Here is a 26717-nt window from a genome sequence, read left to right as displayed (position 1 = left end):
ATACTTTCTCGAACCTTGGGACTGAATCTCAGTGGGTGTAAATGAATGGTGATTTCTCTGAATTAAGGTTGTTTCCCCAATTGATATTCAGGTTTATCTTCCTGTTTTACCAGTGATGCTGAAGAGTACAAGGGCATAGACAATGACAGGCGTATTAATTATCACCGTCCTTGGTATGTAAAGAAAAAGGAAACTTCCAATTTTTTCTCTCTGCCCAGGTATTTACACTATGTGTTTGACTTGGGAAATGGTGCAAATCTCATCAAAGGAAGTTCTAATAAACCTCTGAATGACAACCAGTGGCATAATGTGATGATATCAAGGGATACCAACAATCTTCATACTGTAAAGATTGACACTAAAATCACAACACAGAGCACAGCAGGAGCCAGAAACTTAGATCTCAAAAGTAAGTAGAGTAATTCCTGTATAACCTACAGCAAGGTGCAGCATAGAATGGTAGACTGAACAAGTCATGCATTTAAAGTACCATATAATTTTGTAATACTGTATTAAATGTTATACTTGATAATTAATATGTTCACAAGAAATGAAATTTTCTCCATGTTGGTCTGACAATGCCGGTTTAGTAGTAGTTCTGCAAAGTTACCTACAACTCTAAATGTATAATAATGCCACATGGATACTATACAGGAAAAAGCAGGAAATAGAAAGGACACCAAGAGTGTAAAACACAAATATCATACCAAAAGATAACTGAAAGATTCCAGAGCAGAACTAAAGGAGCTTAAAAAACTTAGGAAAAAGGCTTGGGTAAAAGTTAGCTAAGTGGAATGCAGAAACCACAGCCCAAGCTTTACGGTAAGAGTACAAAGGCTTTGCAGAACTCATGATCTGCATATTAGAGGGCTGGGGAACATTTTGGCCTCACCCTCACTGTTCAGTATTCCACACAAAACCTACATTTTTTTTGTCTACAGTTGGGAAAAATAAATACAATGCAGTATTAAATAAATAAATATAATAATAAAAAGTGTAATAAATGCAAATATTGTATGATATCTCATAAGTAAGGCAAGCTTATATGGTAATCTTCTAGTGAAACTAACAGTTACAAATACAAGTTGCCAGCCATATTAAACCACACACACACACACACACACATATATAAAAACACATACATACTTACCTAAATATGTAATATAATGTAGTTTTAACTGCAGAATGTTATAAATTTTGTTTTATAGGTCTAAAACTATTTTTTAGAGGCCCACAGAGATTCTTAAGATCCATTCTTATAAACCAAACGAACATGTATATTTTAAAATAAATAATAGTAATTAGTTGTCAGAGTTCCCATTGGAAGAGCTAATTTGCATCAAAGGAAGATATCTTTTTGAAAGGATATATAAGTATACTTTTAAAAACTTTCCTACCTAGTTAGACGTAAAATTATATTCTGGTCATATGAAAAAGTATTATGTATTTTAACATTCTTTATAAAACTTCTTGCTAGGAAAACCAAAATTTCATAACAGTCAAATAAAATTTAATATTTCAAAAGCCAGGAGGTTCAAAGTAGATATTAATATTCCATCAAGCGTTTGTTCCTTGCTGAATTTTCTTTTAACTACCTCTGAGTCACAGATAATGAGCTGACCTTAGTAATTACTCTGGATTTTGTGATATTTTGCATGTTTGCTTCACTTTAAAGTGCTGTTGAGATTGAAAGAAAGACTATGAAAACTGTATCTTGATATGTCATAACCTTCAATAAGAACCTCTTTATCAAAGATGCTTGGTTTATGAATTAAAGCTTTTTGGAGGGCTTGTGCTTCGTTCTCAGAATTGTATTTGAAAATTGTGCTGCGTTCTTTCTCGTTTGTAAATTCTTGTAAATACAGTCAATGGTTTTTAAGACATTACATTTCAGAATTATTTTTGATGCTTGAAAGAAAGCATACACCTTGTTTTTTCATAGTTGTGCTATTTTTGCAATACTAAGCAATACTTAGATGGATGTGTATGAATGTGTTTGTATTTAATCTGGTTTTGTCAGCAGATTAATTAAACAGGAGTAGGAAAAATAATACTGTTAAGAACTGATAACTGAAGTATCACAGTCATTCTATTCTAAATCTTTCTCAAACAGAGCATAGTGTTTTGGTATGTTACTTTATGAAAAAAAGTTTAGGAAAAAAAGTGCTTAATAGAGGCACTAGAGGGCACTGTTATTTCATGAAATGTACTACTTTAGTACATTCATTGCAAAATCTCATCAGTTAGGATAACCTATAAAATCCAGCATTCCTTTGTTTTCTTCACTTTGAAAATTCTACTTTTGCTTTACTCTTCTGAAGTAAAAATGTATCCATAGCTGGTGCATTTTTAACCTTGAATTCCACTGGAAATAACACTGAAGAGCATGGAAAAACATACTGAAATTTGAAACGAGGAAGGTGAATTGTATTAGATGCTGAGTTTCTGCAATTCACCACCCAGGAAATATGGCTAGTAAAAGAATAACAAGCCTGACATATTTAGTATAGTAATATAAAGTAAGCACCTTCCTCAAACAGTTCTATTGTACACAGGTCCTCAGCCTCTGTCTTCACATAGTAGTAGGTTTCATTTTTATTTTTTAAGGTGTTCTATTATATTTTGTTTGATCAGCTTTTTTAAATATGGCACCACATATATTATGAGATTTTTTGCTGTTTTGGTGGGGAGAGGGTTGTTTCAAGCTGATACATTTTAGCCAGCAGGCATAAAAGCAGAAAGATTTGCATTTCATTATTGTTTCTTCTTCCTTTATATTCGGTTGAAATCCTTTCCTGTAGCTTACTCTTTTTTTCTATTTTATGCTGGTCACGTATGGTGACACATCTCAGTTATGCTATAAACACTCCATACACTTTACTGATATGAGTAGCCCCAGTTAATTCATTGTCCTGTAGCATTTTAGCCATAGCAAGCTGGAAAATTTAAAATTGCAGTTCCCACTACTGATACCAATAATTCTGTTTAATCAGAGTTAGCATTTGTTGAAATAAAAATGTATACAGATGTTTCAGAATCTCTGTAGCTTTTCTCAGTAATTGTAGAGTTGCCAGTTTTTAAGTGCTGAAATCCAAGATAATCCTGGAAAGATGAATCAAATGCATGCAGTTTTCTGCAAGTACACAGTAAATTCCTTGCAAAGATATGACACGTTGGTGGTGTACAGCATGCACAGTAGATCTCTGGGATGCCAGTTGTCTGGGAAAGCAGACAATTGCCACAAAAGCATGGGAGAAAATTTCCAATATGCTTTTCCTTTTGGGTGTAGGATTTGGCTATATAACATAGAAAATGCATTATTTTAGGGATGGGTTCTCTGTATAGCCTACCATACAAGGTCAGTGGACTGGAGAGGGCACATGTGGAAACACTTGTATTAAATTCTCCACAGTAGTTATTGCTATTATTTGCTGGATAACCAAATAAATGATAAATTGGAGGAAAGAAACAAACAAATGAAAGCAGGCATGTTATTTTTCCTGGCAGATGAAATTAGCAAAGTGTCGTCAGGTGCGGCTTCCAACAGATAACCCATGAAGATTAATGAGTCTCAGCAATAAACGCGAGGCAGTTCAAGCCTTCCAACCTTCAGTTACACAGCAGATTTTCTTTCATGTATTTCATGAACAGATTCCCTGTCCTGCTTTCAGCGTAGCTCAGATGGTTAGCGTGGCTACAATTCAAGCTCATCACAGCCCTGTCTTGTTGGTGGTGGGACATAGCTTCTCTTTGCTTGCTATACTTGATGATGTGCTCTTATGGTCTGATGGGTCCAAGTAGCCTTGAAGGACCACATAAATGTAAGTGAAGATGCAGTTTGTCTCATGCGCTCTTGTTCCTCACTATTGCCACAGAAAACAAGTCTTCTTCATTCAGTTGTAGGTACGATAGCATCTGTAATCTGTCTTTTGTCTCCAGATTTTCTTCCTGCAGTGTGGGCAATTGGAGTTCCATCAGAAACTTTTTTGAAAACTATTTAAAAACATATGAACTGCTTTAGAGGAGGAACTCTTCAAGCATGACTTTGTACCCGCTTACACACCTAGGATTTAATCTTCCTTTTGCTTCTCTCCTACGTATGTGGGCACTATTTTAACCCCAAAGTAACTTTCAACCCATTTTGTTTAAATATCAAACAAAAACCTACAAAACCCCACCCAGAATGACTATCCCACAGAAAATTCTGATATTTTAACATTTTATTTGATAATAAATTGGGATGAAAAGTTGAAATAGCACACTTTTTCAACGAATGAACAGTTAAGGAATATTGTTTGTTTTAGGTTTAACAATAAAAAATTATGAATTTTTCTAGGAAGTGGTAGTTTGGGTACTTCATTATCCTGTGCTATTTTAGACGTTCCAGCTAAGCTTTATCCTCCAGGAGGTACTGCAGTCATGGGACTTTTATTGTGCACATTGGTGCTGACTGAAAGGAGTGCTTGTGATCAGTCCATTGTAGGAGATATGGCTCAGCAAAGGCGACTAGTCTGTGTAGAAGAATAGGAGCATGAAACTCAGACTGTAACACTTCTGAGGTACCACAGCAGCTCATTCAAGCTGAGACCACTAATGAATAGCAAAATATTTTAGGTTAGTCCTACAGATCATCCCCAGTATAAGAAATTCCTTTGATTTGCCTCATATACAATAAAATACTCTTGCAAAAAAAAAAAATCCTAATTTTGATTTTGCGCTATCTTTTATTTTTAAAAAATTGCTTTTATGGAAAATTCCCACCCAGCTCTACATTTATGATTTGATTTTTGCTGTCTTTGCAGCATTTCATGTATTTTTAAGACCTGCTTTTCTGAACCTGAGATCCATACTTTCAGCTTCTCTCACTCTGTTATTCTCTTCCATATAGCTTTCCCAAATATCCATTTTTTTAGACTCAGCTGTAAGTTACATGTTATTCCTATGCCATTATTATAACTTTATCCTCAAAAAAAGCTGTGCATATTAGAGCCTACACCAGAAAGTACCTTCCTTGTATTTAAAATTCCTGTCTGGCTCTCCTGTTGTCTGTTTTACTTTTCTTTTACTTCTGTAGCTCTTCTCTGTCCTCCAGCTTCCTCTGACCCTTCATGAGATCTGGCTGCTATTGCTGTATGTATTTGCCTTCTCATTTGCCCTTTTCTCTGATAATATGAGAACAACCTAGTTTGAAGCATCTGAAAGAAAAGTAGTCAAATTTCACAAATGCCCTGAAATATATTTCTTCCAAAGTACTTAGACTCATTTGGCAATTAAATCATCCTTGTAAACTTTCTATTTTATTTAATAAATTATCAATAGATCTACTGGCCTGGCTTATGTATAGATGATTGGTAGTAGTGAATTCATCTCTTGATATTTCATTTGCCTCTCAAAGTATGTTATTCATGCCATGCAAAAATGAGCTGACTTAGTCTTGTTCATAAAGAAGGTTTCTTGTTCCAGCAGTGGAAATTGAAAGATTTCAATTTCATACAACATTCGCCCCTGTTATTTTATATGAAGCCCATTATTATTATTGCTGAATTATATGTTCTTCTCTATATCACAAAGTCTCTGTCAGTGACGATGGTTCTTCATATTTCTACTAAGAAACAAAGCTTTGAGAAGCACAGAACAATATTTTATATAAAAAAGGAAATTTGTACAAATGAACGAGTATTAGGGGTTGAATTTCTCAAATAAACATGCATAAGTTTATTGTAATGACCTTGCCAGTGGGCTGTGGGCTCTTCATGCAGAAATAACATTCTGTTCCAAATACCGAATTCCAAATACTGTCACCAGTAAATATATCTTCATAATGTGACCTGGTGGAATAGACAATGGCAAATCCAGCTGTTGTCTTCCTAATAGTGTTGAGAAAGTGGACTCTGTACAGAGGGAAGAATACAGGACCTAAAGCTGAGAGCTGTTCTTTGAGACATCCTGTGTAGCAAATACATGCAGGCAGGTTAACAATAATCAAGAAGATAATTAGACAATGTGGTCTAATGCAAATTCTTTCATCCTCCTTTCTCTGCAACTTGTTGCATATTGCTTCTAAATAGCTACACTGTCCATCAAGCTGTGTAGATAATTTTGACAGTGCTAAGCATTTAGAAATTGTATCCAGATTTCCAAAATTATGAGATGGAAAAAAATAATTTATTGCAGTACTTCCAGACTGCATAAAAATTTAAAAGATACTGTGGTGTTTGTGATGAACTCTGTACAGTCAACAGCATCGCAGCAGTCTTTCAGGTCACTCCATGGTGAAAGAAACTTTTTGCTTTCTTCTGCTTCTTCTCTCCTACTCTGCTCCCTCTCTCACACACATACATGTATCTATATTTGCCTACATACCTACAGCTGTTTGGCATGCAGGTTATTAACATAGTTCATTGTGGAGTTTCTTTCAAATCCATCTGGAATGCTAAGTAAAAATTACATTAAGGCTAAGACAAGAAACATGTATGCTCTTTAAACACATTAAAAAAAATTTGGATATTTATCTAAAACATATCCCATTGACAAAGTTCTGAACTTTTGAAGATACTCTTATTAGCTACTGGGAATTTTAAGTAGGTCATAGTCTCAATAGGGAAAAAAATGATAGTTTTGCTTCTGGTTGCATTTGTGGATGCTACACTGTTCGTGCCTCTCTGAGACATATTCTTTGAACCTGCTTCTAGCACCCCCCTGAGAATCATGTCTTAAACTTGTTTTCAGAATGTGTTGCCATGGGTATAGTATAGCTGTCTTAACAAATCTTGGAATTATGACTGAGCAATCCTTGTTGCAAAAGAGCCGATTCATTTAATGTCCTTCAGAGTCAAAGTGATTGTCTGGATTGAGAGGTTGATAATATAACATAAAACATTTTCCCTCTGCAAATCTACATTCAATATGAGAAGATTTTTTAACCTCTGTTGGCTTCTCAGTGGCATTATGTGGAGAATCTTGCATGAGGTACTAGCTAGGGGATGAGTTTTGCAGATGCTGCTAGTCTCTGAGGTCCAACCTGCCTCTTGGAAAGAAGAATCCCTTGCTGTGTTCATTTTGAAACAAGCTCTGCTAACAGCGTATGTTGGCTATTGAAACAGAAATTGAGTAAGTGATTGCAGAAGAATATCACTAGGAAGGGAAATCTGAATACACTGTAGCATGAAAATCCCTGCTTCATTAGATTTTGTCTATTTTTCAGGTGTGTACAATGTACAAAAGTGGTGAGAACAGGAGAGAAATGAAGGACGTTTGATATGCTTGAATGCCTCACTTCTCCACCACAACCATCCCCCTCAGATACAAAGTAATTGGCATAGCATCAATTCTGTGGGAGATGGATTACCGTGCACATTTATATGGCAATTAGATTTTATTATTTACCATTTAACATGCATCACCAACTTGCCTCACAGTCCATTGGACAAGCAGACTGCTTTGGTTTTAAATCCATTTAATCTTTTTCAATGCTAGTGCCTTCCATTTATTCTTCTGAACAAAAAGTAAAGAGAAATGCAGTGACTGGGGATATGAGAATTGTTATTGGTGAGAAAAATTTGTAATGTGTTTCTTTTTTTCTTGTTTGAGAATACATATAATTTGAGAACTTGATTTATACTTTCTGGGGAAGTGGTGGATTTTAACCTGAACTATTTTAGGAGAAATTTGGGGGAATGCTTGGACTTAATGACTTACCTTTATGATTTCTACTTTTGTCTACTGAAAACGCAGCTGCTAAGGACATTTCTCCCCACCCCCAGTTTTATCGTAGCTTTACTTGCCTCTCTTTTAAATCTAATTTAACAAAGTTGTACTTGCTTGTGAAACATAAGTATGAAGGATGTTATCCTTTGAGCAGGTTTGAACAAGGCCAAAAAATGTAATAAGAATGAAAGCTGAGATACCAGCAGAAAGCAAAGTGCAGAAGTGAAGACCACATCAGGCAAAGCTAAGGTATATAGTAGTGCATGGCATAACAATAGGATGAGAAGAATAGTTTCTAGACAGAAGCATGGTTGTGCCAAGTGTGTAAAATCTGCAATGCAGCAGTCATGAGTAGCATGATGTGATCAGGAGACTTGGAGAAAGGTAGAGCAGCAGGTCTGTCTCCAGGGTGGACTGCCATAGAAATTTGTGGCAAGAGAGTCTGCAAGGTGCTCTTTCTTGGTGTGCCCACCAATGAGTTATCTCTAGTGCTTTCTTCATCTTCACTGCCTTCTTATTTGTCAGTGTGAGTGAGGGTCCAGTGCCACAATTAAATAGTAAAAAGAATAAGCAATATCAGCCAATGAAGTAAATATCATCAAAGTTGATAAATCTCTTGGTAAATAGTTACAGTATGTCCTATATGCCAATAAGGATGACTTAAGAAAACCCACAGTGCCAACAACATGTTTTCTTTTTTAACAAATGAAGTTTTCAGGCAAGATAGGGAAGGCATTGTAGAGTTGGGCAGAAAAAAACAGTTTCTGTCTTCCTTCCCAAAAGTGTGATTTGCTAACCCATAGGAGGTTGGTGTTTTCATCTCCCTTCCTTTCTTTAAATATAGCTCTTTGCCTTGCTTGGTTAGCAGTACAGTCAGCATGCAAGAGGTATGGCAGCACCTGTCACATCATACAACAGGACAACTGAACTAGCTGCCATTTCCCTTCCTTGCTTCTTAAGTTAAAGGCAGTATAGAACTGATGGAATTTGTCCTTCCAACAGGGAAAATATTTGAAAAACCTACTTTTCTTCAAAAAATATCTCATCAAAACCAAAAGACTTCAACTACAAAACAATATGGAAGCTACATAATGGATTTTCTGAAGTGAACAAGTGGGCCTAAAACCCAAAGGCTACATGTTCATGTCTTCTCCCAAGTGCCTTGCAAGTGGTAGACAAAATTGAGTCATGCTTGGTTCTAGCACCAAACAGGCTTGTGAATGTGCAGCAAGTGCATACTCCCTACTGTAAGGGGAGATTTGAAAAGCCATATGCTGGAGCGTATGTGCTGCAGAAGCTGTGTAGAAGCATAATTCAAATCTTTGTCAACTGTCCTTAGATGTATTACTTGGGTTATGAACACAGCAGCCTTTTTGGCTTAATCAGAAAAGAACAATTATATTTCATCAACATTTTTTTAAGTATCAGAAACTGGATTTTTTGATATGGAACAAAACATAAAGCTTTTTGTCATGAATAATGAAAGTGGGAGGGAGAGACTTGAGAATTGCTACTCATCTAATATTTAGAATATGCATTTACAAAGCTTGAGATTCAAATGTTTGTCCTCCTCATTCAGAGGAGAATTGTTGAACCTGGCTGTCCAGCATTCCTCTGACTCTCCTAGTGCCCCCAGCCCTTAGCTATTTTAAAGTGGGCAATGGTCCTTTCCTTGTTCTGGTCAAGAGATTCTGTTCTGAATGCGAGAAATCTTCCTAATTCAATTAGGAATTTCTGGGCAGTCATATGTTTCATGGAAACCTTTTCAAGAAGGTTTCATAGTGGTGCTGCTTGCAGCTAAGGATACAAAAGTTAATCTGCTCTGGCTGTAGAAGCAATTTCCTTTCCCTTCTGTTTTTATACCCAATCCCTTTTGCAAAGTGTTGAAACCCTGCATTTGAAAGCAAAGTACTTTACCACTCTGCTGTGCCTATTATACAAAGTAAATGTATGTTAGAGGGAGGAGAAGGTCATTAAGGGCAAGTAGGCTCCTACGTCTCATTGAATGACAAAGGCAGCCATGTGCCTACCTGGCATTTGCATTTGTTACAATATCCCTGGATTCAAGATAGGGATGTTATCTCTGTATTGTGGTTAAGTCAGTGCATATTCCGGCTGTGTGAGGCTGATTTATTTTTACCTTTCCATTGCCTCAAATACAACGTGAGTTGGGACTGTCTGAGACTTATGTTGAGTTCCACCAGGCACGTAATTAAGCAATTATTAAGGCACTACAGAATTATTTCTATTGATCTTGTAACAGCAAATAATCTGTTTTATGAAGGACTTGAAGGAAGTGAGCATTTTTTTTTCTTTTGAGATTAGACTTTCTCTGTGGTATTTCTCAGTCTTTGCAGTCTTCATTCCTCTTTGCCTGCCTGAGGGAAGGAGCTGTTATATGCTTGATCATTTTGAAATAGTGTATTTGGAGAAAAGTGTGCCTGACACCTCGGCATCACCAGAGCCAGATGTTCCTCTGTTTTTTTTCTTGTGTCATGTAAAGGACTTGCAGAGATGCATGTTGTGCTTTCAGAATCCACCATGTAATGCCAGGCCTATCCATCTGTTTCTTGAGGAGCCACTCTAGTACAGTGCAGAAACATCCTTGTTCCTAGCCATAGCAGTGATTTGATACAATGTGTCATTAGAAACAAGAAAAAGAAACTTGTTTCTATAATGAGAGAGAAGCAATGAAGAGAAGGTCTGCAAATACAGTTGCAAACAGCAGCACAGGAAGAGATAAAGGGAGAGAATGTCCACTTTTAGAGAGAGTGATGGATATATGGGTCTTTTTATGCAGCACCATATAAAAACACTCCAGGGATGTCTTATTTATAGGTTACAAAAAAGCCAAACCACAATTCCTTCTACATTTCCTTATTTCCTGCTTTTTATTTTGTTTTCTTTTAAACATGGAACCATATTTGAATGAACAGTACTGTTGCATTTCAAGAAATAAACACCCCCCATGTAAAAAACCAACCAAACAAAACCCCCCAAACCACGGATTTTAGAGAGTGAGGTAGCCTAACTATTCAGATTAAACTACTTGTTTCCTGAGCACTTTTTATATGCTGCTGGTACCATTATAAACACGTGATTAATAATTCCCTCTCTACTAGTAATTTGAAGACAGTGGTAATCATTGAATTAAACAGTTTTTGCCCACCAGTATATATCACATAAGAATTCTTAGTTGAGGACACAAATCAGGAAAGGAGGCAAGTGTGAGCGGTGATGTGTCACCATGACAGTAATGCCAAATAATAAGTTACTTCTGCTACTTATTCAAGAAGAAGAAATAGACAACATCTTCCATTTTTATTTTACATTTCTTTGCTTTAGCGTTTACTAAGTTCTTATTTTGAAGAAATACAGAAATTTGAGATAAATAAGATACACAACAAGGGATTAACCCTGCAAGTTTTTAGAGCGTGTAACATCCCCTTAAGCTATTGGGAAGTAGGCAGTAGTAAAGTCATACTACTCTTTTAATGGAAGCGGAGAAAACTATGTTTTCTGAACCCCTACTAATATATGTTCCATATACGAGTATTTTCATTTGCAACATGTTTTGCAATTCTGTCTTGTTTGAAGTTGTGATGGATTGAGTTTTATAGGAAGCCAGTTCTCCATTGTGGTAACATGGAAATGAGGCATGATAAATGATTAACTGAAACAAAATAGCTACTCAAAATATTTTTGATGGCAGGTATGAAAAAATAACCAAGTAATTTTTTTTTTAATTTTCTGATGAGTTATACCTCCAGAGCCTATCCCTTAGTAAAGGTGTGTCTATCAGAGCGTACTTTTTTTTATTATCAGCAGCAAACTCAAACATGATATTAAATCTGGGAAAAGTTCAGCCTGTAGTCTTAAGAAGTGCTTATATATACTTTTTTAAAAGTTGAAGCCAAACTATGTTTTAGTCAGTATGGTCATTCATAAACTACACATTAGAGCTAGTGCAAAAGCAGAATTCGAGTTATTTCAAATATCAAAACAGTTCAAATTTTACTATAGAAAATGTTGATTTTGCAGAAACTATCTTCAATAGTATATGAAGATCAGTTTTAAGTAAGAACAAGCAGTCCTAAGGGACAGTAAGTAAACAATAGAGTTACAGTTTATGTACAGATTCTACTTAATATATAATACTTCTCTGCATATGATACCTAATTGAAAATATTCCAGTCAATATTTTCAGGAGCATATATTCTGAATTCAGTTTCTTATACTGCTGCAGTGACCTGGCCTTCTACTAGCTATTTACCATAACTGACAATTGATTATATTGTCTATAGCAGTCTCGATATACCTGAGGGATAGATCTTAGGAATTATCAGGGAATCAGTTTAAAATTTTGCAGTTTCTAAAGGTTTTAACCAATCAAAGAATAAAAGTGGTTCTGCTGGAGAATATACATGTTGAGAGATTTAAAAAGAGATTGTACATGTGTCATAGAGACTAGAACAAAAGTAACCTTTTTAGCGAAAGTATGATTTTCATTGTATTGTTTTCTGGAGTTTGACTCTTTCAAGTCTGTTACAGTCAATTAAGAGGAATTATCTTTGTATTCTGATCCAACAATAACTGAAAGAACAGTACTTCAGGAAAACTTGAAGGGTTTTATTTTCTGCACATTCCACATGAGTAAAAGATGAAGAACCTTTATTATGAGACAAGAGTTTTTGCTTTTTTTTCCAGTACAGCTGGTCAAAAAATACAGAAATTTTTCTACTGTGAATGAATTATGCCCTATTTGTAGGAACATATGGATCACCATATATTAATTTATTATGTCTAGTATCTTGCTTAAAAGATTTATAGAATACCCCAAAGCTCTAGAGGAAAGCAATATCTATTTTTCAAATTAATTGTTTACATGGAGTGGGAGGTTTCTTAGTATATGGTGCTGTAATGGTTGCTAACATTTTTTGTTGGATGGTTTATAAGACTAATAATATGCGTGTTCCTAAGCTTTTTATCTCCACTTCACTAATTCAAATATAGTTGAGGTTTAGGACTGGTATGCAGCAACTAAAAATTGTTCACAGTCTGCTAGACATTTGTTTGTTTCAGGCCATTTCCATGCGGGCAAACTGTAAAGCGTCACACACTGCACTGAATTGCACTCCCTTGCAAACAGGGGACGAAGCCAAGAGAAGCGGCAAAGGTGTGACTGCAGTTTATGCTCCTAAGTGCCAGATTCAAATTAGCCACTTAGGGTACTGATGATAGCAAGTACATTCCGAGTCCTGCAGCGATCAGATCTCCCTGCAAAGCTCAGGAAATGCTTGGGCAGCCAGCAACATTGTGTTTGAGATGAAGCAGGCGCTGTTTGGTACATTGCATGGCCTGGGCTCCCTAGTCACCCAGAGTAGGGGACATCCTGGGAAGAAGAACGTAGTGCGTAATGTAGTATATTCAGACTGTCCACTGCAGATTCCTGCTAGCACACATCATATGGTCAGTGAGGATCTAATGCGGAGGCAGGGCAAAAGTGGTGTCACTGGGTGATGCCTGGGAGTCTGACGCCTTCCTTCAACAGGTTCAGCGCTTCCCAGCAATGCAGGTGGTTTCTGCCTTCGTCCCCGAAGGAGCTTCCCTGCAAGCAGGCTCAGGGCATTCCCACCAAGCTTGCAAAGAGGCTGCTTTTTCTGAGTTTAAGGATAGAGTGGGGCAGTAAATTCATTCAGGATGTAGGGAACCGTGGTTTTGATCCTTTCTGTCTGTGACTAAAGGAATCTAACGCCTCTCACCTGCCAGGGGAGTGACTAATGCCTTTTAGCTAGAGCATGCTTTCCCTCTCTGCGGATGTCAGACTTTCTTCTGCAGCATGGCTTCAGCAACAGGCATGGAAAGCACTGAGTTAAGCCTATAGGCTAACACTTAAGGCACACTTCAGGGAAGTAAGTTATGGTGATTTGAAATGCCTTCAGGTAGAGGATCAGTGTTCTGTCTGCCAGAGACACCGGATGTGTGGGGAAAAAAAGCACAGCCTGAATTATTTTAAAACAGAGAGGGTCCTCTCCTCTACATTTAAGAGAAAAGTTATAGGTGCATACGTTCAAGGTAAATATCAGACCTATGAATAACTTGAAGGAAGGAAAGCACTAGCTTGCAGCCCTAAGTTGTCTGAGCTTCATCAAAGAGAGTTAGGATATATCTGTTTCCAGATGTATTTTTGACAATAAAATTCTGTTTGCTCAGTGTGCGGTTTGCCATTATAAAGGCATCTAACTCCACCTGTTCCCACAGATAACATAAGGTATTGAATTTTTTGGTGAAGAGTCAATCTTTTCACTGCTTAACAATTCTGTCCCTAATTTCCTTTTTAGGTGTATCCCTAGGCCCTTTATTTCTTGGCTTGCCTTTAAATTGATGATTCTGGGTATGCAGACAAATGATCTTAGTGCTCCGCTTCTTGCCTTTTCACCCAGTATGCCGGATCCATAATCAGGATGATCTGGGGTCAGGATCCCAGAGTACACTGTGACGTGCACCACTGCTAGATGCATGACTAGATGCAGATTCTGTCGTTGAATCCTAATCTGTGAAATAGATGCATGTTTCCTGTATAGGAGAGCTGGAGATATGGGAGCATAGGTAAAATGTTCAGGTACTAAAAGTAATAGGTTATATGAAGGTGAAGTATACATACCCATTTGAAAAAAATATAGTCCTGCTATATCTTTTTGCATCATATATGCTATTAGTATTTTCTTTCACATGTATTTTGATTTAAATAATAAGGCAGTGCCTCTGGAATATTCCAGGCAGTGTAACACAAAATTGGTATTAGAATGGAACTCCAGTGCTCAGACAATCATTTAACCAGGAGATCTGCTAGCCAACACCTACAAACCCTTCTATTTCTTCCTCATTACAAAAAGCATGTGCTTAGTCCTCTCATACAAACTTGTCTAATAGGTGGCTTTTGCAGTATCCAGAAAATCACTGAATTAAATTATCTTGGATCAAGGTAGGACCAAGGTCCTAAAACTTCTGAAAGCTTACTCGTGTCTCAGAGACCTGTTGAAGAAGGTCTCTGAGATACCTGTCATTCAGGATGTGAAGGCCTGAAGATCAAACAGGTCAAAGATTCTACAGCTCTCTTTTCTGTAGCTAATATTTATTTCTGCTTAACAGGTGATTTGTATATTGGAGGAGTGGCCAAAGAAATGTATAAATCCTTGCCAAAACTGGTGCACGCAAAGGAAGGATTTCAAGGCTGTCTTGCATCAGTTGACTTGAATGGACGGCTCCCCGATCTAATCTCAGATGCTCTCTTCTGCAATGGGCAAATAGAAAGAGGATGTGAAGGTATTAAATATGCAGATATTCTTTTATCTCATTGTGCAAATGTTGTGCTAATCCTGCTGAGTCTTGTTGATATGTACAGTCCATACAGGGAGAGTCTCTTACCTGCTTTAATTGATCTGAGCTGACCCTTCCTTATAAAAGGACTGCAAACGCATTAGTACTATGGAGATAAATATGTACCTACCCTACAGCCCACAGATTAATCTGAGAACAAGAGTGGCAAGATATTTTGCATGTATTTCGTTTACTTCTGGCATATTTTAATTAATGATAGAAACAATAACAATTAGCTTCAATAGAGTCCTTTATATCTTCATAACACTTAAACATCAGCTAATGCTGAGGCATTAGCTAATTAATGCCATTTTTAAAGCAGACATTTTGAGTTTATGAATTCTAGGCAAATGTATGATACTATTTAAGATCAATCTTCCCTCCAAATCTTTTCTGTATTTTGTGTTCACCCCTGAGATTTATATTGTCACAAGACTTCCTATCTGAAATCAGTAACAGCCAAAATGTGCTTTATCTCACGTTGTATATGTCTTTATTGACTCAACTGGAATATCATGGGATGTAAATCAGGTCAGAATTAGAAGAGGTTTATTTGGTGTATTTGTAATTCAGGGGTGTCAATCTAACTACTTTTCCTATCGTAGTTTAATCCCAGATTTATTGGATAGTTTAAATCAGTTCTCTGTCCCTGTTTATATATTTTATTCACACCATTCTGAATTTTATGGCTCTGTTAAATTTTATGTTTTCCCCCTCCCTCAAGTGCCATTCTCCTCTGGACAGAAAATGTATAAATAACATTGTAGAATCCCATGTCAGAGTCTTGGTGATTTTGACATCAAGTTTGCTACATTTACAAATAGACATTAAAAAAAATCCAAGCAGAGCTGTTTTTTTCCCCTCATGTTTCACCAGATAAAACTTTCCGGCAGATAAATTTTGTCTTATACTGTGCCTACAGTAAGTTTCTGCAGATAGAATTTGCTCATTCTTTACCTAGAATTTGATTAACAGTTTAAATTCTGTTGCTGAAACATACAAATATGCAAAACCCACAACTTATTTATCCTTAGCTTTAGTGTCTATGTATTTCTATCAGGAACAGAAAACTCTGTTTAAATTGGGTGTCATCAAGTTTAGAAAATTAGATTCTGCATTCTGAATGATGTTAGCAAGTTACATGTCTACATCGTCCCTTTAGAGAGCGAATGTACACTTTAATTCCATTATGCATTTCATAGCTTCTTTTGAAATCATGTAATTTTCTAAATGAATTTTATGTAGTTCAAAGAAATATTGCCATAGGCTTAGAATTCAAGTTCACCTTGTAAACCAGTGGCACAACTCAGCTATCAGTGAATTTAATAAAGCTAACAACAATTTAATAGAGGTGCTACAAATGTCCCCTTTGGTGGAGAGTCAGCTTTTTCCAACACCAAAATCATCTAACATAAACAAAACTGATAAACCAGGTGTGCTGTCTGGCCTCATCAAAAGTCTTTCACCCACAGAAAGGCACCTTTGACAGCATGGACTGAAATATCCCCTTCGGCTCTTTTGCTTAACCCTTACTGGCTAACTTCCACCTCACTTGCAAAGGCTTGCCTACTTCAAGGCTCTCCCTGACACATTTATTGATCTGTTGTATGCAGACCATGGATCGGAGCTATAAAAAAGGCTCTGACACCCAAAGCATGATTTAAGTCACCTGCAGATTTCACTGCCTTCTAGGAATCCCTTATATGCCTCAAACTGCCCACAGTTCTGCTGCTGTGTGTGTACAGGACGGTCCCCGTCCTTTAAGAGCGGGCAGTTTCTTATCTATCTCAGGCTTAATCGTGCTGAGACGCGTGTGCTGTGCTACGTCCCCTGAGGTGTCTACTCCCAAGAGGTCAGAGCACATGCTAGCAGAAGTAATTGCAAACCCAGAAATATTAGTCACAGCCACTCTCAGTTACCGGTGGGTACATGTCTTTTGTTAATACATTGACCTGTGCTAGAGCCTTTCCCAGAGACGTGAGACCCTTGGGTCTGGTGCTCTTCCGGTTCTTTGAGGATTGAATTCCCCACCTTTCAGGTATAACCAAGCCGGAGTGAGACCTCTTTTCCTTCTTCCATCAAAGTGAAGCCATGATGTACTACTAATTATTTTCATCTGTTAGGACATGGTTCTTAAAACACTAATATTTGTCAATAACTTTACTATCATAAACGGTGCTAAAAATTCTTTATTTGGAACATTTGTTGCATACCCACACATGGCACTGGGATGGCAACTTCTAAGGTTTACATTTAGAAGTCTCAGCCACAGGCAGATATCTGTGTTCTGTATCATTCTGAGTGTCGAATGAAATTTACACTTGGCTGAATCCACCTTGTTGACAAATTTTCAATGGATAAAATAGATAGAAACTAACAGCTAAAATTATAAATATGCTAACTAGCTCTTTGAATTGTTAACAGCCAACCCCAGAACTAAACGGTAAAGGTCAGCCCTGTTTTTCCTTCGTCAAAGCCATTGTAATTTCTCCATATGCCTTAAATAAAACAGAGTTATAGAAATTATAGAATTATAGAAAATAGTTCTAATATATTAGGAATATAATACAATGTGTGCATTTACATACATATTTAATATATATACTAAACATGAACTATATAAAAAGTTTCAAAGTATTTCTTAATGTACCTGAAGATTATTGGTGGTGAGATAGGACTTACGTTTGTCATATATAGTAAGTATTGTACATGCTACCTAATAAAATGCTTTTTGTGTAATATGTGTATAGCATATAAGTCCTCAGATTACATGAATAAGAGGCTAAATCCAGTCAATTAAAAAGTCTGCAGTGAAGACTGAATAAATTAGAATATTTAAATAGAATGTGAATCAAAAGGTGAGTGCTTGAGAGAATGTATGATAATATTTTACTAAATAGCTTGATTCTGTAGTATGTATAGGAAAATATGAACCTGTTATGGTAGATATTATAATGTTTACTGACATTAAATAGCCCTCCTCTGTTCTTTAAATAAAAAAAAGCATGTTTTTATTGAAACAAGTTCTTGCTCACTCTTATGCTGGTCATGATGGCAATTTTTGAAAAATGACTGGTATAGATAAGGCAAAAGTGCTGAGCATGAACTTTATAAAAGGTAATGCCTGCCGTTCTTTAACAAAATGCAATCTGTATTTTTTCCATATACATGTGTTTTAACATGCACTTTTTAATGTGCTTACAGGGTCCTTACAGTTTTTGTACTTTAAGTCCTTGTGACTTTTGCTCTACTTTTGCAAAGATGAGGAAATTTAACATTGCATAACTAAAGTGTAAATAAATGCATGAATATATAACATTTAAACACCTACAGATATTTTCACTTCATCTTGGTAAAGTTTCCGAGTAGCAGAATCTGGCGAGAAAAAATCTAAGTGTCTTGTCAGCTATGGAATTCTGTCATTATAGTTCCCAACTCAAAGAAAGAATGATGTAATGCCCAAATGTTTCAAGTGGAACTTCTGGGCTCAACACTCCTAAGAAAACAAAATCACTGTCTTCTGTGTGCCTGCTGCAATCAAATTGGTTTAATCTATCAGTCGTGGGTATTATTATTGTTACTGTTATTTCTGCAGGAGAAAATAAAACAGTCAGTAGTTTTGCCTAAACAGTGCTGCAGGTAATCCTCCACTCTTCATCACCCTAATGACCCCTAGGCCCTAGTTCAGTGGTATGCTCAAGGGTCTCAGTTAAAGCAACTAAGTAGGCATTGAACTGACTGAAATCATATTCCTTTGGATTCCCGTAAAATACTGCCAAGCCAAAAGGACAACCCACACTGAGATCTTTGAAGGAGCTGTAAATTGTCAGAAGGGTTAAGGGGATCTCGCTCTCCAGAATGATTTAGATTTTAATAATCTTTGGACCAGTTTTTCCTTGTCATCAGTGACTAGCAGTAGAAGTTTCAAATGGGTATATATGTCTTCTCCAAAATGACTTACAAGAATTTTATGATCCCGGAACCAAATTTTTCCTTGTAGTGTTTAGTGGCAGGGGGAGATCTGTGTTCATGAGCTCATAGTAATCTCTGATTCATGATTTATATTTCAATCTTCACTCACTAGTTGCAAAGAAAGGGCTAGGAAAAAGGAAGACCAGAGAGGATGATGGTGCTAATTATTCTTGAATTCAGTGTATGTGAACATGACAAGTGGCTAGTCAGGATTCAGCCATGCATTTACTTTGCTAATGCATTCATATCTATTCAAGAAAAGAAAAGAGAAAAAACTTTTAATTTTACTTCATTACATGTCATCAGCTCAATTAACTATTATATTTGTAGTATAATACTGGCAAATTACTGCTTTCTTATTTTTGGCTTGCCTGAAGATTTATGGCTATTAGCATTAATTTGTTTGCATTATATGGCATTTCTTTCTCTCTTTAACAGCAGCATGCACTTTACTCTGAATGTTTTTTCTGTGTTTGCTGCCATTTCAATATTGCTTACTAACATTTAATATATTTTGCTTTTTTTAATTTTGCTGACAAAGTTGCATTGATGAAAGCTGATTTGCAAGGTAGATAGACCTGTATGTATTAAACAAGACTGAAACCCCCAATGCACAGTTGGATTTTTACAATAAATGCTTTATACATTCCAGAATCAGTGTGTGTTATTTTGTTTCAGATTTTGTCTTTCACACCCCTAAAACAATGTGATATATGAACCTTCATTTTACCGCATAGTTTGCATAAAGGCTTTCAGTCTTGAGTATGTTTGTATAGTGGTTGCTTTAGTGCTTTGATCATACCTTTTTAAATTTCTTTATATTTCAGTAGTCTAGTTATGATTCTCTAGAAATAGAATAGCTCTGTTTTTCATGTGTATTTTGGCATGCCAGTTCATTAGTAGTCTGATTTTCTTTATTTCCCCTTAAAAAGGAACCTGCATGGGATCCCTGAAGCATGTGAATCTGTACTTGCCAACATTCCTGCAAAATAATCCCAAACTTCTCTTAATTTCAGACCCAAGTTACTTGAAGTAATATCTGGGATTAAAAGCATTCTATAATGAAGCTTCCTTTTTCATTGTTTTGATTTGCTTTCTTTTTAATTTTATTTTCCAATCTTTAGTTTCCTCTCCTGGAGCTTTGCTTTCTGTGGCATCTGGCTTTGCTGGTTGAAGTGTATTTACAGGAAAAAATAATGACGATGTTCTTAGAAAATATTTAGCCAGTTAATGGTCTGAGATGCAATTAACAAATCACTCACCACAAAGTACTTGGAGTTCCTCTGTTCTTGGAATAACTCTACTTCCGGTTGTGCATTTTAATATATTTACGAGCTAAAGGAAAAAGATCCTTATAGTGTTACATGCTGCTACGTAAAACAGCAAGCTGATGTACATTTTACTTGGTAACTCTTTGCTCATTTGATTTGAGATGTTGGCAGCTAGTTTGTGTGATCCAGTGCGAAACACCTTTCTTTGGAAGACAAAGCGCAAGTCTTTTTTGTATGTTCTCATCAGGCCCCAGCACGACATGCCAAGAGGATTCGTGTGCGAACCAGGGAGTGTGCTTACAGCAGTGGGATGGATTCAGCTGCGACTGCAGTATGACCTCCTTCAGTGGACCATTATGCAACGACCGTAAGTACAGCAGAAAATGCTTATCGGAAAGCGTTAGCGCTCTAAGGCAACATTTGAAACAACTGTCTGAAGGCTTACATTATTTTAGTACTAGATACTTAAATGAACTGGCAAACTCTGTGATAATCTGTAAGGCTTATGGGAAGGACATAGCTAAAATACACAGTATAAATTTTGGCCAATATGTGGTATCTAATACTGACAGAATTTGGGTTTATTGCACTTGATTGCATGTCTAATGTACTGATGGTTACCTGCTTGAAACAGGTCCCTTCTTGCATAAATGTTACCAATATTTTTTTCTAATTGAAAATCTTTTACCTTGTATTATCTTAAGCTATATTGTAATTTTGTAGCATTATATCATGAGGGCTGTAATTACTGTGAAGCAGTTGACAAGGCTCATTTTCTCCCTTTGTAGATTTCTTTAGGTGACACACTAAGCAAACCAATAACAAGCATTCCAAGTATTTTGGTTCTTTTAAATTTCATCTGAATAAAACTACATAACATATACCAACCATCTGGTCTTTCAGGAAGGGTTATTAAATGTGTCATAAATATGGGACCTGATTCACCAATGTCATAATTTAGTTTTATTCTCATCCTTATTGATCTAAATAGAATTATGCTGAAGTGAAAGTGGAATAATAATGCAAAAGTCATATAATGGTCTGTGGTAACTGATTAAATGGAAATACTGAGTTTTCTTTTAGCTCACCACTTTTGAGATAACCATACCTTATATATTTTTGTATCAATATAAAGAGGGAATTTCTTTTAGCCTTGGCATTTTTATTTCTACGGCCATTTGTATGCATTTAGCTGGATGAATATCTGGTGGTAGAAAGAGTAGATAGCTGTCTAGTCAAGCATTTTGGATTTTTGTCTTATTCTCATTCTCCAATCTACAGCAAGCTGCACCTTCTTGGATAAACTTTAAAATGTCAGAATAATTGTTATCAACTGAAGAGCTTTTGGTTCTAATTATATCTGACCAAAGACTAGAAAATAAATTGTATGTAAAAGCTACAACAATTATTCTCAAGGAAGTTCCACTTTTCTACTCTTGAACATGTTAGAAAAACCATCAAAAGGACTCATCTCAGTCTTTTTCCCTGCAGTTGCTGGCACGGTAGAAATAAGCTGTGATATCAAAAAACTTTAGAAAATGTGAGCTAGGTTTGAGTTCACTTTATGCATATGAGTTTGCGCTTCCCAACAATATATGTGATTGGTCATACTGCTAAGCATATATTCTTAAAGATTTCAGTCCACTGTCTACTCCAGGAGAAAATGTTTTGTTTCTTTGTTACTTTTTATGTGATTATTTCTGTTCTTTTGGGATCTCTGAGTAAATCCAAGTTTTTCTGAAAGTAACTAAAAACTATGAAAAATAAATATATAGCCCACATCTTGCAAAAGAAAAACTCTGTTTATAAACTCATTTTAGGAGTAACTGGTGTATGGACCTGGCATATTCTGTGAATTATTTCTTCAAGTGCCAGCTATTTTATAAATTAAACAAACTCATAAACTTGTATTTACCAGTCTGTGAAAGCTTATTTGTACAGTAGCATTGTGGATTACATTGTACACAATCAGAAAACACTCCATGTACCCATTTCTGATGATAGTAAAGGAGTATCTTTAGCACATGGCCACCAAAAATGCTTACTTTTTGCCCAGATAAGTCAAATTTTTTCTGTTCTTCTATCACAAACATGAAATGTAAATTTATCCTAGATATGAGTGTTTCCTGATAAAATGCAGAGCCTGGTAAATATAATGCATTTGGCTAATGTGTATCTTGGCTCCTCAGATTAGTTCAGATTTCGAAGATCTGCAGTGCAAATTTATTGAGAGACATTTTTCATAAGAGCGTATGTGAGGGAAATAAAGAAAAATGATGTAGTAATCTCAATATGATCTAGATATGCCTAAACTTCTCGCTGCTTTGTTTGGAAAGAACATAATGAAAAGAGAAACGATGAAGTGTTACTACAATTTTTAGTAACTTGCATAGGTTACAAAACACAAGGAAAACTTTTGCAACACTTAAGTAAGCTAAATTCCTTTCATATCAAAAAAGGTTGTCTCAGTGACAGTTTTGGAATAGCACCTTCTTGTTGCTGGAAAACACAGTGCACTTCAGAAGAATTTTAAGTGTATTTCTCAGCTGTGTATGTTAGCGTGTTTCCATTGCGGATCATGGAGCTATGCTTATTTACAGGAGCTGAAATCGAATCCAGTATTGCTACACAGACAACCCCTTGACTTGTTTTCTGTGTGAATGTACCTATTTCATATTTTCAAGCTTAAGTAAAATGGAGTATTCATGACACCAAAATCTCACAGCTGGATTTTAGAGTAGCAAAAATCTGAGAATGTTAAATAAAAAGGTTACCAAAAAAAAAAGACCATTTAAAAGTAAGTGTCAGTGATGGTAAGAGAAACAATTAAAATACACCTCGCTTACAGAGAATGGCATACCTCTCCATGAATTATTTTGCCCCTCCAACTGCTGGTTAACATATTCTAGCACAGATTTCACATAATCACAGAATGGTTGAGGTTGGAAGGGACCTTTGGAGATCATTTAGTCCAGCCCTCCCGATCAAAGCAGGATCAGCAAGAGCAGGTTGCTTAGGACATTGTCCAGGTAGTTTTTGAATTTGTCCAAGCATGGAGACTCCACAACCTCTCTGGACAACCTGCTCCACTGCTTGACCACCATCACTGTAAAAAAAAGTTTTCTCTTATGTTTAAATGGAATTTCTTATATTTCAGTTCGTGTCCGTTGCTTCTTATCCATTCACTGGATACCACTGAGCAGAGTCTGGCTTCATCTTCTTTACTCCCTCTCATTGGATATTTATACACATTGATAAGTTCCCCCTGGAGCCTTCTCTTCTCTAGGCTAAACAGTCCCAGCTCTCTCAGCCTTTCCTTGAATAGCAGATGCTCCAATCCCTTAATCGTCTTTGTGGCCCTTCGCCAGACTCAGTCCAGTAAATGCATATCTCTCTCGTACTGGGGAGTCCAGCACTGGACACAGCACTCCAGGTGTGGCTTCAGCAGTGCTGAGTAGAGGGGAAGGATCACCTCCCTCCACCTGCTGGCCATGTTCTTCCTAATGCAGCCCTGGATACCATTGGCCTTCTTTGGTGCGAGGGCCTGTGCAGTATTGCAGAAATGATGGTTTTAAATCCTTTTACTATATAAATTTCTTTCACGTGGTCGACTTGTTGTCCACCAGGACCCCCAGGTCCTTTTCTGCCAAGCTGCTTTTCGGCTGGTCAGCCTCAGTACTGGTGCGTGGGGTTGCTCCTTCCCAGGTGTGGGACTCTGCATTTCGCTCTGTTGAATTTCAAGAGATTCCTGTCAGTTCATTTCTCCAGCTTGTTGAGGTCCTTCTGAATGGCAGCACAACCATCTGGTGTATCAGCTACTCCTTCCAGTTTTGTATCTTCTGCTATTTGCATAAACTTGCACAAATGACCTTACTGTATTGAAGCTGATACTTTCAGCATGTCTCCCAAAGTGACCTCAATGCACAAAGATTTGACTGTATATCATTCCTAGGCTTTACAATGTAAATGTTTCACATGTATCATTCTTGTCTTTAATTTCCAAAAGAGAGTTTGGAGGAAATAATGACAGAGTTTTTTGAAAAGAGTGATAATACATTCTACTAATATATTATGTAAGAAATTTCTTTAATCTTTTCTATAAAAGCAAATTATTACTCTTCTGCTGTTCTCTATATTATTTCAGGTGAAAATGAGCAGAGCTTGAAATGAACATTTTAAAAAAATTCCTTCAGAATAAGCAGCCTGTGAAGCAGGTTCTTTCTTCCCCAATCCAAGAAGGCTAGAGAGAGGAAGATTGTATTGATCCTAGTTTAGGGAAGGTGCTCCTAAGGAAAATGACCTGGGCCAGCAAGGATAACACTACAGTGTTACAGCTGTGTTCACAAATGCCCGCAGTTTAATCCACAAAAGTTTCAATTCGTTTTAAATCTCAGTGCTCCACTACAATGAGTGCCTGTAGGCTGAAAGTCTCCACGATGGGACAGGTGGAAACATTCTGTGTGGTATAGTTTCCTATTTACTGAAAGAGAAGCAGGACAGGGGAAGTTTTGACCCCAAGATGATGACACACAGATTATCATTTTTTCTTTCGATATGATAAGACACTTGGAGATGCAGAGCAACAGTGCTCTTTAGATGTGATAGGAAGGAAGTGTTATATTGGTAAGTGTAAAGCAGACCAGTAGCAATTGTTCTGACAAAACAGAATTATATAGAAGACTGTACAAAAAGGACAGTTAATGGCTGTTCTTTCAAATGGATGGCTGCATGCAACTCCTCTGAGAAAATGCATCATGAACATCCTAACTATTTCTAACAGCAGGTTGTGTAGTGAAAGCTGTCCTCCCAGGGTGTTCAGCTTTTTTGTAAGAGTAGGGTTGGAAATGATTCTGGCAAAACAAAACAAAGCAAATCTATAAGAGAGAATCTGCTTTCTATAAGTTTACATCTGTTTTTACTAGCACAGTCTTTAAGTATAACCATATTAGTGAGTGTAATGTCATGTTTGTGGAAACAAATACTGCTATTATGGCATAGAAAATAGCAGATATAATAGCATTGTCACATTACATTAGTATAGAAATGTTCTGTGCCAAATTACAGGGCAGCTTCAACACTGTCTGTTGCCATAAGGGAATAATATATTGGAGTTGTACTTGTGATGGTATAGCTAACACTATGTCAACACTTCCATTAAAATTCCTTTCTAAGGGGTTAGAACTTCACCACGCAGTCTCCTCTGACTATGAATTTGACATTCTCAACCACTGTGAGTGAGGAACTTTTTAAAAAAGTTCTCCTATTTTATTTTGACTCTTCTTTTACTAAGAAAAATCAAACTGTCTCGTTTAAGTGGAGAACTGTGTCAATATTACAAAACCAGTTCACTGAACGCATATTTAGTTTTTTGAAATTTGATTGCGTTATAGAGATGTCTTTCAGCTAAGGAGATTTCTGTAGTAATGGTTAGATTTTTTTTTAAATGAGTTTAGATGTTAATAATAATTGTTGTGTATCAGAGCTTAATTGGAGACTGGACAAGGAGTTAAAGGAAGGGCTGCTAGGAAGAGATGGGATGCACCTGCTAAAGTGGGGCAAGAGCATCTTTGCTAACAGGCTGATCAACCTGGTGAGGAGAGCTTCAGATTAGGAATGATGTGGGAGGGAAATGATGACCCATAATCAAGTGAGGAAGTGGTGGACTAAACTGACAAGCAAAAGGGCACAAGGTGATTTGGACACGAGAGACCTCGTAAACAACAAACGGGGCAGAAGGGGGCCCACCCCAAGTGCATGCATACAAGGAGGTGCCTATAGGACAGCATGATGAGGGAAGTTCTCACACTTTTTCTGGGAAATCAACAAGAGTGGGTGCCCATCTGAAGTGCCTGTACAGTAGTGGGGATCAAACAGGAGGGATTAGAAGTCTGCATGCAGTTCAGGGCTACAGTTTCATCAGGATCACAGAGATGTGGTAGGGTAGCTCACACAACTGTAGTGCTGCAGTGGATGGATACAGACTCTTCAGGAAGGACGGACCAGGATGATGAGGAGGCAGAGTTGCCCTTTCTGTGAGAGAGCAGTGGGAGTGTATGGAGCTCTGCCTGGGGATGGATGAGGAGCCAGCTGATGGTGTTTGGGTCAGGATTAGAGGGTAGACCAATGTGGGTGGCATTGTGGGTGGGTGTGTGCTACAGACTGCCTGATCAGGAAGAAGGTGTAGATGAGACTTTCTTTAAACAACTGGAGACAACCTCACATTCACAGGCCTTGGTCATTATGGGGGACTTAAAGGAAAACATAAAGGAAAACATAAAAAGAAAATGTACAGGAAGTGGAAGCAGGGAGAGATGACCCAGGAGGAATATAAAGGCACTGTCTGAGCATGCAGGTATGGAGTTAGGAAAGTCAAAGCCATGGCATTGA

At 37.0% G+C, this 26717-nt stretch overlaps 1 protein-coding gene across 19 annotated transcripts in view; it reads left to right on the top strand.

Moving 5' to 3' along the window:
* The window catches only part of NRXN1 (neurexin 1), a 718052-nt gene that overhangs the window by 340822 nt on the left and 350513 nt on the right, over window positions 1-26717 (top strand). For 17 of the 19 annotated variants that reach the window (XM_026084422.1, XM_026084416.1, XM_026084409.1 and 14 more), the window contains 3 exons: window positions 219-409; window positions 14860-15033; window positions 20578-20697. In XM_026084422.1, coding sequence (XP_025940207.1) covers window positions 219-409; window positions 14860-15033; window positions 20578-20697 — 485 coding nt within the window. Of the gene's footprint in view, window positions 1-218; window positions 410-14859; window positions 15034-19600; window positions 19628-20577; window positions 20698-26717 lie in introns of all 19 variants that reach the window. The other 2 variants (XM_026084406.1, XM_026084404.1) reach the window with 1 other exon arrangement.

This window comes from Apteryx rowi, unplaced genomic scaffold (genome assembly GCF_003343035.1).
Source record: "Apteryx rowi isolate R43461 unplaced genomic scaffold, aptRow1 scaffold_64, whole genome shotgun sequence".
Taxonomy (NCBI): Eukaryota; Metazoa; Chordata; class Aves; order Apterygiformes; family Apterygidae; genus Apteryx; species Apteryx rowi.
The sequence above is the reverse complement of the archived record's forward strand: the minus strand, read 5'-3'. Positions and strand labels throughout refer to the sequence as shown.